This window comes from Phoca vitulina, unplaced genomic scaffold, assembly GCF_004348235.1.
Source record: "Phoca vitulina isolate PV1807 unplaced genomic scaffold, GSC_HSeal_1.0 scaffold44, whole genome shotgun sequence".
NCBI classification, from domain to species: Eukaryota; Metazoa; Chordata; class Mammalia; order Carnivora; family Phocidae; genus Phoca; species Phoca vitulina.
This window is the reverse complement of record NW_022589747.1, coordinates 2639618-2654024: the sequence shown is the minus strand read 5'-3', so window position 1 is coordinate 2654024 and position 14407 is coordinate 2639618. Positions and strand designations below refer to the sequence as shown.

General features: G+C 50.0%; 1 protein-coding gene across 1 annotated transcript in view; it reads right to left on the bottom strand.

Moving 5' to 3' along the window:
• The window catches only part of ABCA13 (ATP binding cassette subfamily A member 13), a 369069-nt gene that overhangs the window by 88026 nt on the left and 266636 nt on the right, over positions 1–14407 (bottom strand). The window contains exons 50-53 of the mRNA XM_032430502.1: positions 13935–14112; positions 12223–12338; positions 6838–6994; positions 1751–2004 (exon numbers count right to left, since the gene is read on the bottom strand). Of these exons, the coding sequence (XP_032286393.1) occupies positions 1751–2004; positions 6838–6994; positions 12223–12338; positions 13935–14112 (705 nt within the window). The remainder of the gene's footprint in view (positions 1–1750; positions 2005–6837; positions 6995–12222; positions 12339–13934; positions 14113–14407) is intronic.

Sequence of the window (14407 nt, the reverse complement as noted above, 5' to 3'; positions counted from 1 at the left end):
CTTCTCCCTCTCCCTTTGCCTGCCTCTCTGCCTACTTGTGCTTTCTCTCTGTCAAATAAATAAATAAAATCTTTAAAAAAAAACACAAACTGATTTAGCGAGACCCCACTGTAGTAAGTCATCCATAGAGGTAGCAGGCAACTAGTGTCTCAGTCAGATTACATTTCAGTGTCCTGCGGCCCCCACACTGACAAAGAACAATAAATATTGATGATTCGCTGTGGATAGCAAAGGCATTATTCTAAAATATGGTGGAACAAATGCTCCGCCAAGTGAGACAAGGACTCTTATCTTTTAAAAAGAAGTCTTCTGATGCTCTCCCGGAGAGAATGGGGCACCCTGAAATCCACCCAAGGGGATTCTACGGTCTAGATTTTATTTAAAACAGATTAAACTCATGAGGGCCGACCAAGGAACCAATTATGTTTGAAAAGCACTCAGAATTCTCCTCCAAATTCAGTCAGATACTGGAAATCTAGACTCCAGAGGGATTGCGGCCAATTCGAGAGAGCTTTGGGATTTATATTCAATGCGGCTTGCTGCTCTAGCAGATTGAAAGGAATTCGAAAGGAAGCATGTCTTGAAATGACTAACGGGAACAATTCTATAAGGCACCACCACGAAATATTCATAACGTGTCCACGATCCTTAACAGGTTCTCCAGCAACACGATCCTAATTAGCAATTTCTCCGTGTAGGATCCATCTCGGATCCTCAGAGAGACACGTGCAGCTCTTAGAGAGACCAAGGCAATGGACGGGGGCCGCGTGGGGCACAAGGAGACACACGCACCGTGAGGCCAGCACAGCAAAGCATATTTCCTCCCTGTGTGTCTATAATGTGTTCTCAATCCCACTTAGAATAATAGAGACATGCGTGTGTGTGTGCGTGCGTGTGTGTGTGGATGGGCCACATTATAGATCTACAAATACATACACCTCAACGTAAATATAAATAAAATATATCTATTATATACAATTATGTATTTATATGTGGATATATGTAAATGTTAGTACTAATAAATATTATATATATATATTCCTTCTGCTACCTGACGTTCATCGTCACCTGACAAGGAGAAAAACACAGCATCACTGGCAACAGGCAGGATCTGACAAAGGGCAAGCGGTTATCAGGGCTGACCTTCCATCCATTCCTGATGTTAGGAGTTAAAGTCATGTAGCTACAAAAATAAATTATGTGAGGGGCGCCTGGGTGGCTCAGTCGTTAAGCGTCTGCCTTCGGCTCAGGTCATGATCTCAGGGTCCTGGGATCGAGCCCCGCATCGGGCTCCCTGCTCAGTGGGGAGTGAGTTTCTCCCTCTGCCCCTCACTCTGCTCGTGCTCTTTCTCTCTCAAATAAATAAATAAAATCTCTTAAAAATTAATTTATTAATTAATTTTGTTGTGGTATCAACTAAATTCGCCCTAGACGCTACAATCAGAGTAGGAGGGAAATTGAGCAATTTCAAAGGGGACAACTAAATAATTAGAACGATTATCTTGCAGGTTGGCACTTTATCTTTTGACGTTCTCCTTCCTAGCGTTGGAGACTCACACCAATCAAAAAAGAAAAGAAAGAAAGATGGAAAGAAAAGAGAAGAAAAAGCAACATAAAATCTTCACTCATCAGCACCGTGTTATCACACGGATCGGACACACTTCTTGTCTTGCTGTCTCCAGGATGGAGCGTCCTCTCCCTCTTTGTTGAACAGGTGGCGCCCTTCCGGGCTGAGCCCCACAGGACATACCGTGGCCGCTGCAGAAGGTCCCGGTGCAGGAAAATCCTCAAGAGGAGAAGCACCGTGCCCTGCGAGGCCAACTGCACGAAGATCCAGCCCAGGAAGTTCATCTCAAAGGGGCTCACGTAGGAATCGATGCCAAAGTTGTGGGTCAGGTCATATTTGATCTGATTGTAACAGAGTTCTATCAGGCCCTGACCCAGGCAGAACTGAGGGAAAATGGTGAAGACCCACTTGAGGACATCATAGATGTTCTGTAAATTCTGTACAGTGAGAGAAATGGAAAATAAATCACACCGAAAGCTGTTCACACCCTCCGTCTGCCCTTGTTGGTCCTGTGTCCGGGTCCCCCCCTGCCCCAGCCACGCGGTGACAGGCGCAGATGGGCATCGAACCGGAGAGGATTAGTCTCAAGCCTCAGGTCTGGTGGTTTTGCCTTGCTGGGTGGTGGACGTGCTTGGGAGTCCCCACCCGCTTCTTCCTCCCGAGTTCCACTTTTGGAACGGGCATGTCTGTCCTAAGCCTGTCCCGTGGCTGTACTTTGGAAGCACATAACTGGTGTGCTTCCCAGGCTCACACGTGGAGAGGAATTCTGTCTCACGATGCATCACGCCTAAAGCATTGCCTGCACCTGATTTAGGTGAGACCTCACTAAAGACTTTCGAGTTGAAGCCAGGATAAATCAAGACGTTGGGGGCTGTTGGGATGGATTGGATGTATTTTTCCTGCAAGAAGGACATGAATTTGGGGGGGCCCATAGTGAAATGTTATGGACTGAATATTTGTGCCCCCCAAATTCACAGGTGTAGCCCTAACTCCCATTGTGATGGTATTAGGAGGCTGGACCTTAGGGAGATGATTGGGTTAGATGGGGCCAGGAAAACCGAGCCCCCACAATGGGATCAGTGCCCCCGTGTGAAGAGCGAGAGACACCAGAGCTTCCCCTCTCTGCCGTGCGAGGACACAGCAAGAAGGAGGTCATCTCCAAGCCAGGAAGCGGGTCCCACCCAAGAGCTGATTCTTCAGCAGGCACCTCGATCTCAGATGCCCAGCCTCCAGAACGGTGAGCAACAGCATCAGCTGGTCATGCCCCCCAGCCTGTGGCAGGTGTTACAGAAGCCCAGGTAAGACAGACAGGTAACATCCCGAGCCACAGGCCACATGAGTGTTCGAACAAGCGGACAATACTGGGAGCTGTCGCCGTGAGCAGGTAAGTAACATGTAAGGTGCCTAGTACGAAATTAGCGTATAGTAAATGTTCAGTGTACGTAGTTGTCTCTATGAAACTTGTTACCATTAAGTGTAATTACAAGGACAAGGATGAATAAGGGAGCAGATGGAAAGCGAGAGCAAACAGTATAAAATCGCAAAGAAAATAAAAATATATATGACAGGCTGCATATATTTGGACAATATCATTTTTAAATTAAATGTATATAAAAATTCAACATCTCCCATAAAATATACTGTTTTTTTATCATCTGGTGTTTTATGAATGTTAGCTTTATTTTACAGTGAGATTAGAACTGTTACCACATTAAACATCATCCACTAGGACTTTCCACAAAGTATCGTGTGTTCCAACCTTAATGGAACTTCACTGCATTTCACTCCCTCAATAAATGTATAGAGTATTGAGAGGTAAACCCAGTTACCACTCAGGAAACAGGCTCAAGCGGCTGATGAATGTGTTCAGGCCACACTGTGGTAGGGCCAGGACTTGACCCTGATCATTCTGGCCCAAGGAATAAAATCTCTCCACCCAGGAATGCGGCCTTTGGAGACAATTCACTGCAAAGTGGTCCCTTGAGCTGACTTTTAGACACGGTGTAGCTAAGCATGTAACTCAGAAAGACCACAGTAACTACAGCTACCTGACAAGGCTATAGAGGTAATCATCAAGAATTAGGCCTGGGGTGCCTGGGGGGCTCAGTCGGTTAAACGTCTGCCTTCAGCTCAGGTCATGATCCCAGGGTCCTGGAATTGAGCCCCAAGTTGGGCTCCCTGCTCAAGTGGGGAGCCTGCTTCTCCCTCTGCCTCTGCCCCCAGCTCATGCACGCGCACTCTCTCTCTCTCTTTAAGAAATAAATAAAATCTTAAAAAAAAAAATAAAGCAAAAAGACAATTCATGGAGCAGGAGAAAATACCTGCAAATTATCTGACAAGGGTACAGTATTTACACTTAAAGAGAACTCTTACAATTCAACAATAAAAAGACAATCCAATGCTTAAAAAGTTAAGGACTTGAATAGACCTATTATTTTTTAAATATTTATTTATGGGGCGCCTGGGTGGCTCAGTCAGTTAAGCGTCTGCCTTCGGCTCAGGTCATGATCCCAGGGTCCTGGGATGGAGCCCCAAGTTGGGCTCCCTGCTCAGTGGGGAGTCTGCTTCTCCCTCTTCCTCTGCCGCTCCCCCTGCTTGTGCTCTCTCTCTCTCTGTGTCAAATAAATAAATAAAATCTTAAAAAAAAAAAAGAATTAGGCTCACTGTTTTACAGTCATTCAAAAATTCACCTGAAGAATAGTATTTTATAAGGAAGCAAAATCATCATGAGGTATACATTATAATACACGACATGGGATGTGCCGTATCACAAATACTGAGGAAAAATTTACAAAATCATCAATTATATATTTCATCCTAGACAATGTCCAGTTTTCCCTTATGATGCAAATGGACAGCTTGACTTATATAAATGCAGTCTTAAATAACGTGATTTGGGAGCAACAGAAAATTCAACAAAGGAGTATGAATTGTTCCATTGTGGCTTATTGTCTTTTGCACAGAGACACGGAAAAAACATGAATGCTTCATCTGATTTTTCCCTTAACTCTTGTCCTGACTACCTGCCATCTTTATAGATTTCAACCAGTCCTAAAGGGGCTTGTTAATCCCCGTTTTTATAAAACTGTGTCAGTCCCTGAATCACATAATGTGCCACATGAAAGCATCTTCTCTCACTGGTTATGACGTAGAAGCAGTAGAGTATGACAGCTTCCGACTCAGGAACTGGGAACTAAGGGACAGACACAGTAATGACGAGGACTTCAGATCTGCCTTAAGGAATTCACAACTGTCCTTATTCCAACGAGAACAGAACCGTCCACAATGCCTGAACACTGAAGGAACAAGTAACCTGCACATACAAGTGCACGAATTCAGGGAATAACGATCCATAAATGTCCAATTTAGGATAACTGCGAATTGATGAAGTATGCAAAGAAAGAAATTACTGGGACTATGAGTTATTCCCCTCCGGACATCCCTCTCACCCCAACCGGGAGATGTTCAAGATGGTGCGTTAGAACTCAAAACGCAGTTTCTATAGAAATCAGCTTAAAAATTGTGATTTGGTAAAAATTAAAATGCTCTAACATCACAGTTTGGACACACAATGGTTAATCCTGGTTTACTGGCTTGTAAGGCTGATCTGAGAACCTAGTCACCCTTGATTGATTCTATAAGAATATATTTATTGCTCTATAGCTTACGAGTGAAGATCTGAAATCACCCATTTACGATGTCGGGTTTCTTAAGCAAACAATATCAAAATAAAGAGCAAAAGAAAAGAGAGACCCTAGCAAAATGATAAAATGTCTCTTTTTATTTGTGAACAATTGAGCTTGACCCATTCTTCTGCAAACAAACAATTGCCTTTGCTCTCTGTCCACATAACCAACGCTGTTTGTAACCGGACGTTGACGTCAGTGCTGGACTATCAGGGACACAAAGGCTCCCGGCTCGTCTCCTCTCTGGGTCCAGGGGATCCCACCTCCTTTTGCTTTTGTCCTGTGATCCTGTCCCCTAGAGCTTCGCCTTGCCCACCAGAGGGAGGGTCCATCCACCCTGAGTCTGCCTTCCTTCTCACCTTAGTTCATGGGGACACCCAGAGTGGCTCACGTCCTATCAGAGATCCGTGGGGCTGGCAGGGAAAGCGTGCACTTGCCTCGGCTACCCTCCACGTCCTCCTCAAGCTAAAGCCCAATAACTGTAGTGGGGTTTCCTACTTAGAGGCTAGATACATTAATACAGATTAGTGTCAACACTAGATCTGCAAAAATCACCAAAACAGATTGTTTCCTTCTCTGAGTGTTTCCGTACTTAGTGCTTCCACACCAACGTAGTGCGTAACACCCAAAAACAGTATGAACCACGCTGGAAAGTGGACCATCTCTGCAAGCCCAGGGCTGAGCAAAGCGATGGGCATCCACCCATCCCCGACTCACCTGAGATAGGCCAGCAGCGCAGCCTCCAGAACTGGGAGGGCTGGGCCTTTCTCAGGCTACCTTCTCCACCCACGAGTCAATCAAACACCAGGATGACTGAGGAATTGGGGTCCAGGTAGACAGTGTGGAGTCAGAAGGGAAAGTGGTCAGAGCTGAGAGCAGAGAGGAGGGATGAAAAGGACAGAAATAAGGGGACAGAGGACAACGCAAAACTCCGACGTTTGTCCCCAAGGGTAGTGCAGAGGAGGCGGAGGAGGGCTTAAAGCAGATAAGACCCAGGCGGGCTTCACGGCAGGGGGAGCATGGCAGGGACAGAACTGGATCCAGCTTGACCGAGACGCCTGCTGGGGATCCCATACCCTGAAAGTGACTCGCTACTGTGAACACCTGTTGGAGAGAGGGTTCTTGGAGCAGGATTCCTTCACCCTCTTCCCGGGGAAACGGAGCCCCTTCTCGGGGCAGCCTTCTGCTCCGACACTCTGAAGGTAGCAGAACTAGGTATGTTCCAGGGATCACAGGGAGGAGGGCAGAATGGGCCAGATCATCCAGCGCTCCTGGGGTCGGAGAGCATGCTCAGCCATGGCACGTGATCCCAGAGAGAGGGATCTGACCCCTACTCCTGAGACACCTGGACACTCATCTACCCTTCCAACCGCCGATCAGGAATTTGTCAACGAACAGGGATGCCCGGGCTCAGCTCTCATAATGGCATTGGTGTTTGCGATCCTCGGGGGTGGGTTCTCTATCCAGAGGCTAAAGACAGTGGAGAGTCGCACATTTTCCTTTACTTCCAGCTGGAAAAACAGCACACGGAGCATGACCCGGAATGGCCTGCTGCCCTGAGAGGCGTGGCAGGAGCCCACTGACCTGAGCTTTGGAGACGGTGGCGAGCAGCCGGGGCATGATGGTCATCAGCATGGTGCAGAGCCCGAAGATGAAGTTCAGGGACACATAGGAGATGAACGCCACGTCCGAACTCGAGAAGATTCTGGACATCAGATACATCCACGGGAGAGTTGCGTAGCTACAGAATAAAGGGAAGAATCGTGTTTGTCTTCCTGTAACATGAACTGGTATAAGGACGGAAGTGTAGATGAGTTTTGTTGGCCGGGTCATTTTCCCTCCCTTAGTGAACGGAAACCCACTTTACAACAAATCCCACGGTGTTTCCTGAACACAGAGCACATTCTGGGAGGGGGGGGCCTCCAGGGAGCACTGAGGATAACGGCAGGGGAGGGTCAACAGCTAGGCCACGTGGGCACCTGCCCCTGGAGCTCCCTGGGCTGGAAAAAGCCTGAGGACATCCCCATCGCCCCTCCCTCGAGGGGCAAGCCTGGCTCTTGATTCTTCGCTCCGCTTCTCGTCAGTAAAGCACAAACAGTTCCAACGTGTGGAAGTGAGAATCAAAAGCTGTCAAGAATGGAAAGTAGCAGAGCTCTGCCTAAAAAGAAGGCAGGAAGGGGCGCCTAGGGGGTTCGGTTGTTAAGCACCCAACTCTTGATTTGGGCTGAGATCATGATCTCAGGGTCGTGGGATCAAGGCCCGTGTCAGGCTCTGCACTCAGCGTGGAGTCTGCTTGAGATTCTCTCTCCTTCTGCCCTTCCTCCCTGCTTTCTCTCTCTCTCCCTCAAATAAAAAAAAAGTCTTAAAAAAAAAAAAAAAGAAAAGAAAAAAGAAGGCGTGAAGGTAACACTGGAGAGGTTCGCTCTCAGCGTCCACTCCGTGTTGGGCCCTGTCCTGTGGGCCTCCACGACGCGCCTCATCCTCCTCCCTCTCCAACAGCCTGGGAAGCAGGTGGTGTGATCCCATTTTATGGATGGGGAAGGGGTTCACACGGTTGAGAGACCCTGATGGGGGCTCTGCAGCTGACAGCAGGTGAGGCTGACCACAGGATTCATTTCTGTGTGGTTGCGAAGCTGGAGAGCAAGGGGACGGACCTTAGAAGCAGCCCCCACACATTTCTGATGGCATCAGGTTCTAAGAAAAACACCCACCATGCTCCCCAAATGCACACATTTCTCTTCCTCCATACCCTGGAGCTGGGTTCCATCCATGGCCCACCTCCCGAGGCGTCTCTCACAGAAGCGTGCGCCCCATTCAAGGACACGGGTCCTGGAGTCACAGTTCCAAACATCAGCGGAGAAGTCACTTGCTGTAAATCGCAGCCTTCCTCCCATGTCCCCATGTGCTCTCTGCACACTCCAGGCAGACCTGTCCCCGCTTTCCTAGCGTGACTTAGCGGCTGCACCTGAAACACCTCCTGAATGCAACGTATGGGACTCCAAACGGTGGGAGACAGGCCCGCCCCTCGAGGTGGGCCGTTATTCTCCTGTAGTTCCTTTTTCTATATGAATCCGTGGCATCAGAATGAGTCCCTGGGTCAAAGGCTTCATCCTCATATTTCAGAAAATACAATACATATACTATCATAGAAAAAATCGTACACTGTTTTGGGAACTCCTCTCAACAAAAATCTGCCTCGTAACTTGGGCACGATAGAAATTATTTTAGAACGTACAAGGTGGAGCTGAGAGCTTGTAAGCAATTATTCTTAAATAGTCACTGTACCGAATAATCAAATTATCGTTAAATAATTAAATTAGTTACCCAAGAGGTAGGTCATGACTCCTTGGTGCTTTGAAGTGTCAACCCCTGCATCTGAAGAAAAGCCCTGGGGAGAGGAATCAAACCCCACACACCTTTACTGTCCCTTCTGGGGCAGAAGTCAAGTGCGATCCTCCCTCACGTACCTGCCTGGACAAGCAATTGAAACAACAGCATTCAAAGTGTTGTTTAGAACAGAGATGTAAGCGTTATCAGCAATCTGTGAGTCAAATCTCAGGGCAGCTGTAACTATAAAATCCCCTCTCAGAGTGAACCAAACATCTCTTAAAACTACTGATGCAAACTCTATCTTCTGGAACAGTCTGTGACAGGTTGCTTTTCTTTTCCATATCGCCACTCTGTGGCAGCTGAAGATAAACATCGTGGTCTTCTTATGCCTCCAGTATACAAAAGGCCAGGTCTCTCTTGGTGTCCAGCCAAGTCTCCCGGTTAAACCTCGCCATGGGGGGCTCCGGGCATTTGGGTAGGGACACCTGACGAGGCATCTGGCTCAAAGACTGGCTCAAAGCATGGCGGGATGCTCGGCACGTCAGTCTGGAGGGCAGTCAAGGAACTCGGCAGCTCCTTCTCCCACTCGGAAGCCCCGTCCACCACCCCCTACCCCACGTTGGAACAAGAGGGATCCACCAGCGAATACTCTTCCATTGGCTCCTGCCCCGTTGCACGTTGTTCACAGTCGGTGCTTTGTTACTCAGTACGGAGAGTTTCCACCCCAGGTTCTCCCCCCGAGACGTTGGACAAGTGGATCAGAGCGTTATTTACTTAAGCAAAGGAGAAATCAGCAATAATGCCAGACTGACCACCCCTGCCCCCAGCGTCTCACTTGCTGAACTAGTGAACGGTCTTTGGGTGTGGTCTTCCACCAGCTGCGCGGCCATCTTCTTTTTATTTTTTTCCTATATGTTCATTAGTCACCTTTCAAATTCATGGTTCAAATCAACATATTGGCAGCTCCAGGATCCCTATCTTTTTTTTTTTTTCCAGAAAAGAATTAAATGGGATGCACCTGGGTGGCTCAGTCGTTAAGCGTCTGCCTTCGGCTCAGGTCATGGTCCCAGGGTCCTGGGATCGAGCCCCGCATCGGGCTCCCTGCTCAGCGGGGAAGCCTGCTTCTCCCTCTGCCTGCCCCTCCCCCCACCTGTGCTCTCACTCTCTCTCAAATAAATAAAATCTTAAGAAAAAAATTAAATGGGCTCCTAGAGCATAATTTATTTTTTAGTAAAATCTACAGCGGCTTCTAACAATCTCTACTTTCGTTAAAATACAATGTAATATTTTGATGACTTTAGCACTTACTGGCTAGTGGCATGCTGTTCACAATCCTTCCAGAATTTGTGGGGTTTTCCTCCCTTTGAAAGATGGCCCCTCCCCTAGTGAGTGAATTTTCTAGGACCTGGAACAGGACTCTGTGGGCCTCGTGTTCACAAGCCTTAACCACCAAATAATCACCAAATGCGTTCCTATGGTTGCAACGTTTTATAGAAGCTAGATTCTCTTTTCTTTCTGACATTCCTTTCCTCTTTTTGATGCTGAGTTTCCTCACTCTCCACTAAAATATCAAGTTTTCCTGGTTAGGGAGAGCAGGAATATTAAGGAAAAAAAAAAAAAAAAGACAATTGTTACTGGGCATTTTTTTCTGTTGTCTCTTTGAGACTCTGTGCCCTTGTCCGATCCCTAATTTCTTTGGATTCTGAATCCCATGTAATTGCAAGCCACTTTTCATGCCTGCGACGTCCTCAGGTTGCAGGGCACTCTGAGGGCCCAGCCTTCCTGAGACTGTCCTCGGGGTCCCCTCGCCTCCCTCCTTGGGGACGGAGGGGTGAGCAGATGGGCACAGGGAGACAGCAATGCCCATGCAGCATCGGGTGCGAGCCGGGGCCCCAGCGAGAGAAGAAACACCGTGTAAATGAGAACAAACCCATGGCCCCTGGGATGTGGCTCTGTGATTGCAGCCGGCCACCCCGGGGCCCTTCTTCACCAGGGTCCACCTGCCCTCTGACACCATCTGCTATGTTCAGACCCCTTGGTCCGTCCGACCGTAGGAATTCTTCCCCAGAGCTGCATCACCCCTGCTGGCCCAGGCTCAGTCAAGGGATTCTGTGGATCTCCCGGAATTCTTCAGAAAATGCCATCGCCGCGCACGTGGCCAGGAGTCTGGGCTTCATCCAGACTCCCAAAGGTGCTCACAAGCCAAACAAGCTTCCGGACTCCTCCTCAAAACACATTTCTTAGGCATTTCTAACCACATTCGATTTTGTCTGAGTGTTACCTTATGTTAAACTAAACGACCTCTGCTTTTGTAAACCTTACAAGTAACGTATAGCGAAGTCTGTTTAATCACACCATCAGAAGCCACAACACCGTCCACTCAACTGGATCCATACACTGAAACCAGACTACTTCCTGAGAAGCAGGAATCCACGTACACAGCCCTTTATATCCGGGAACTTAAATTTCCAACTGAGCACGATAGACAGGCGCAACCGCAAGCATTTTCATAGCCTAAGACGTAATATCCTCTGAATACCAGAATAGTTCGCATAGTAACGATGTGGCCAAGAGTAATTAAATGGGACCTTTCACCACTCACTGTCTGTGAGGTTTGTATGAACTATCTAACTGAACAGAACTAAAGCTCCACACAGAAGACAGTGAGGTTTGGGGAGAGTCATGATACTTCCCAAGGCCACAGAATCCTGAGTGGCCATATCACTCTTCCCACAAAGATCTGTCTGTCTGTCCTGTCTGTCTCTCTCTCCCCACAGTCTATCCATCCATATAGTCATCTAATAAGAATATATGCCTGTTTGGGTTAAATCTGGTCCCCTAATTAAATGTTTTGGGTCACTGACATTACCATGAGCTGTGTAAAAATCACTGTACTTGTCATCTTTGGCTTCGATAAAGCAGAATGTGGGGTTTTCAAAAAATCATCTGCCTCGCATCATAATAAATATGTTCCTTATCTTCCCTCCTCGTAGCAAGTCTCTCTCACACGCTCAGCCTGGACGGAGACATATAGCCACCGTGTAAGAAGACACATAGCTCTATATTGTTGATCCCGGGTGCATACAATTTGGGGACCACTGGCAATGATCCTGCTCAGTGCGTTCGAAAATGAGAAGTACGTACAGTGACTTCTCTGCCTTTGCTGTATTTCCCCTGGGAAAAGTGACAATAGTGACGACACGGCACCTTGCCAGACCACCACTGTCACAGGAGAGGGAAAATGCGCCAGACGCCGGGCTGCAAGACAGACTCTCCTCTGAAAGGCAGTTTTGGAGCTAACCGGATTACAGGTTTGAGCTCCAGATTAATGTCAGCGTGAGGACAGCCGAGAACCCGCGTGGCGCCGCCCGCGTCGGCAGTCGGCTGGGGGCCTCGCGGCGCCAGCCCGCACCACCTCCGTCCCCGCCCCGCCACCCGCCCTCCCCCTCCCCCTCCTCCTCTGCGGGGCGCTCGTCCACCTGCTCCGGCTGGTCCGCGGCGCGGCCCTCGCAGAAGCAACATAATTGCTTGCAGAGAGAGAAAATCACGAAGCTGGCAGCAGGTTCAAAGCCATCCCGGGGGGTGTTTCTCTTCCAGAAAACAAACCATAATTCTGCAGCCATGTTTCTCATCACATACCCGAAAAGTGCCAGCAGGAGAGCCGTGGCTGCCAAGTTCTCGCGGAAAGTAAACGCTGTTAACTGGAAGGCGACGATGACGGCGACACACAGGCTCACGGACACCAAGTAGGAGACCTGGGGAGACAAGGGACAGGGAATGGCACCCCATCGCCACCTCTGCTAGTTTGCAGATGACACACAGGCGGCAGCGGGGGCCCCAGGGAGGCCCAGCTCTGGCAGGACTGTGTCCCCCACCCCCGATGCATACACTGAAGCCCCCGGACCTCAGAACATGACTGGGTCTGAAGACGCGCCCCTGAAGGGGTCATGGAGGTAGACGAGGTCCCCAGAGCAGCCCTGATCCCACAGGACCAGCGTCCTTGTAAGAGGAGGACATCGGGACACAGACACACACGTGAGGACACGGGGAGGACACGCCACCCACACACCCAGGACAGGGGCCTCGGGAGGAAGTGGCCCCGCCACGCCTGGATCTGGGATGTCCAGCCCCAGGCCCTGGGAGGGACACTCCGTCTGCGGAGTGCCCTGAGGGTCTGCCGGGAAACCGCTACGGCCAACACTCCCCACCTTCAGACCTTCCAGGGGACGTGGCCTCTGCGCACTCCTGCGCTCAAGGACGGGCTCGTCCTGGGGCCTCTCACGGAGCCCTTCCTCACACCATGCACAGGGCTGCCTCCTTGGGGGTCCTTCCCTGACCTCCTGGTTTAAGTCCTACTCTCTCGTGAGAACACAAGCTCCAGGGGGCAGAGAACATTTCTGCCTTGCTCACGGCTTTATTCCCCGCACCCCAGACACACCTTGCCCCCATGCAGATCCCCAAAAATATCCGTTAAATGAGCGATCATCCGGAAATGACTGGATGAAGATGGAAACACAGTCAACCGGGAAGGAAATAATCCTCCCTGCCCTTAAACCCCCAGAGAGGCATGGCAGGGACAAAGGGGTCCATAAAGTCCAGACTGCATTAGAGAGGGAGACTGGCTGAGGCCTGGGAGATTTGGGGTCCCCCCACCCGCCGGGGTCCTGAAACCCGCCCCCACTTTTCAGGCTCTTACTGTCTCGTTCCCTTGCCGGGGATCTGGGGTCACTGCACGCCATCACACGGAAGGCGTGGCGGTGCAGGACGCCGGCTTTATTGATGAGGATAGACTATCACTTTCCTACAATGAGGACAACCCCAAGCAGCCAAGAAAGTAGCCATAGGCCTTGAATCCACTTAAATGCCTGCAAGTCCAGGGAACAGAGGGCACTGCTGCTGTCCTCCAAGGACAGAAGACAGTGACCTGTAGGGCGTCCCCTGGAGAGCGGCAGCTCTGCAGAACTGGCCGGGCTGCGGTCACCTGGAGGCAGCCTATGCGTGTGGCCGGCAGGTCAGCTCGAAGGGCCTTTATCCTCCCCCGCTCGCAACCCCTTGAGCAGAGCATATTTAGTGTGATTATGTCACCTTCCCGATGAGAAACTCTGCATGTCTGGGCAGGTCCCCAAGCTCCCAGACAGAGCTCCAGGGCGTGGCTGGTCCGTCCTGCGTTGCATGAAGCCATCCTAAATGACGGATGGAGACTTAGCCTGACTAGCTCTTGCCAGCAGAATGATCCCTTTTTCTATGGACAGTGTGAGACGGCCCCTTCCCACACTCACACACACGCACGCACGCGCACACACAGATCAGCGGCGTGCGGCACATGGACGGGACGTGGTCCCCAATCCTACCATGTCGTACAGGAAGTTGGTGAGCCAATACGTTCTGTAGCCCAGGCCACAGACGTGCTGCAGCCTCTTGGCTCCGCTCACCCTGTCCCTCACGACGGCGCTGCCGATCGACGCAGACAGGATGGAGAAGCCCAGCACGATGCAGAGCGCGACGCCACACTGACGGATGCTCTCCAGGCTGTGGGCAGAACAGAACAGCGCGCCAGGTGTCACACGAGGGACACGGGTCTTCTTCCCCGTGGTAACAACCAGCGACGAGGAGACGAGCTGAGAAAACCACTCGTCAGGAACTGAGGATGGGCAGGGCACAATGGCGAAGCGTGTGGAGTCTGCCACTAAATCCCCTCGACGACTTTTTGGGCGTGGATTATCGCTCCCAGCCTCGGGAAGACGTAACCGAGGGGAGCAGAGTTCAGGGACATCTCAGAGTCTGCCCATCTCAAGGTTTACTCTTGACCACTGAGCCCAACTCC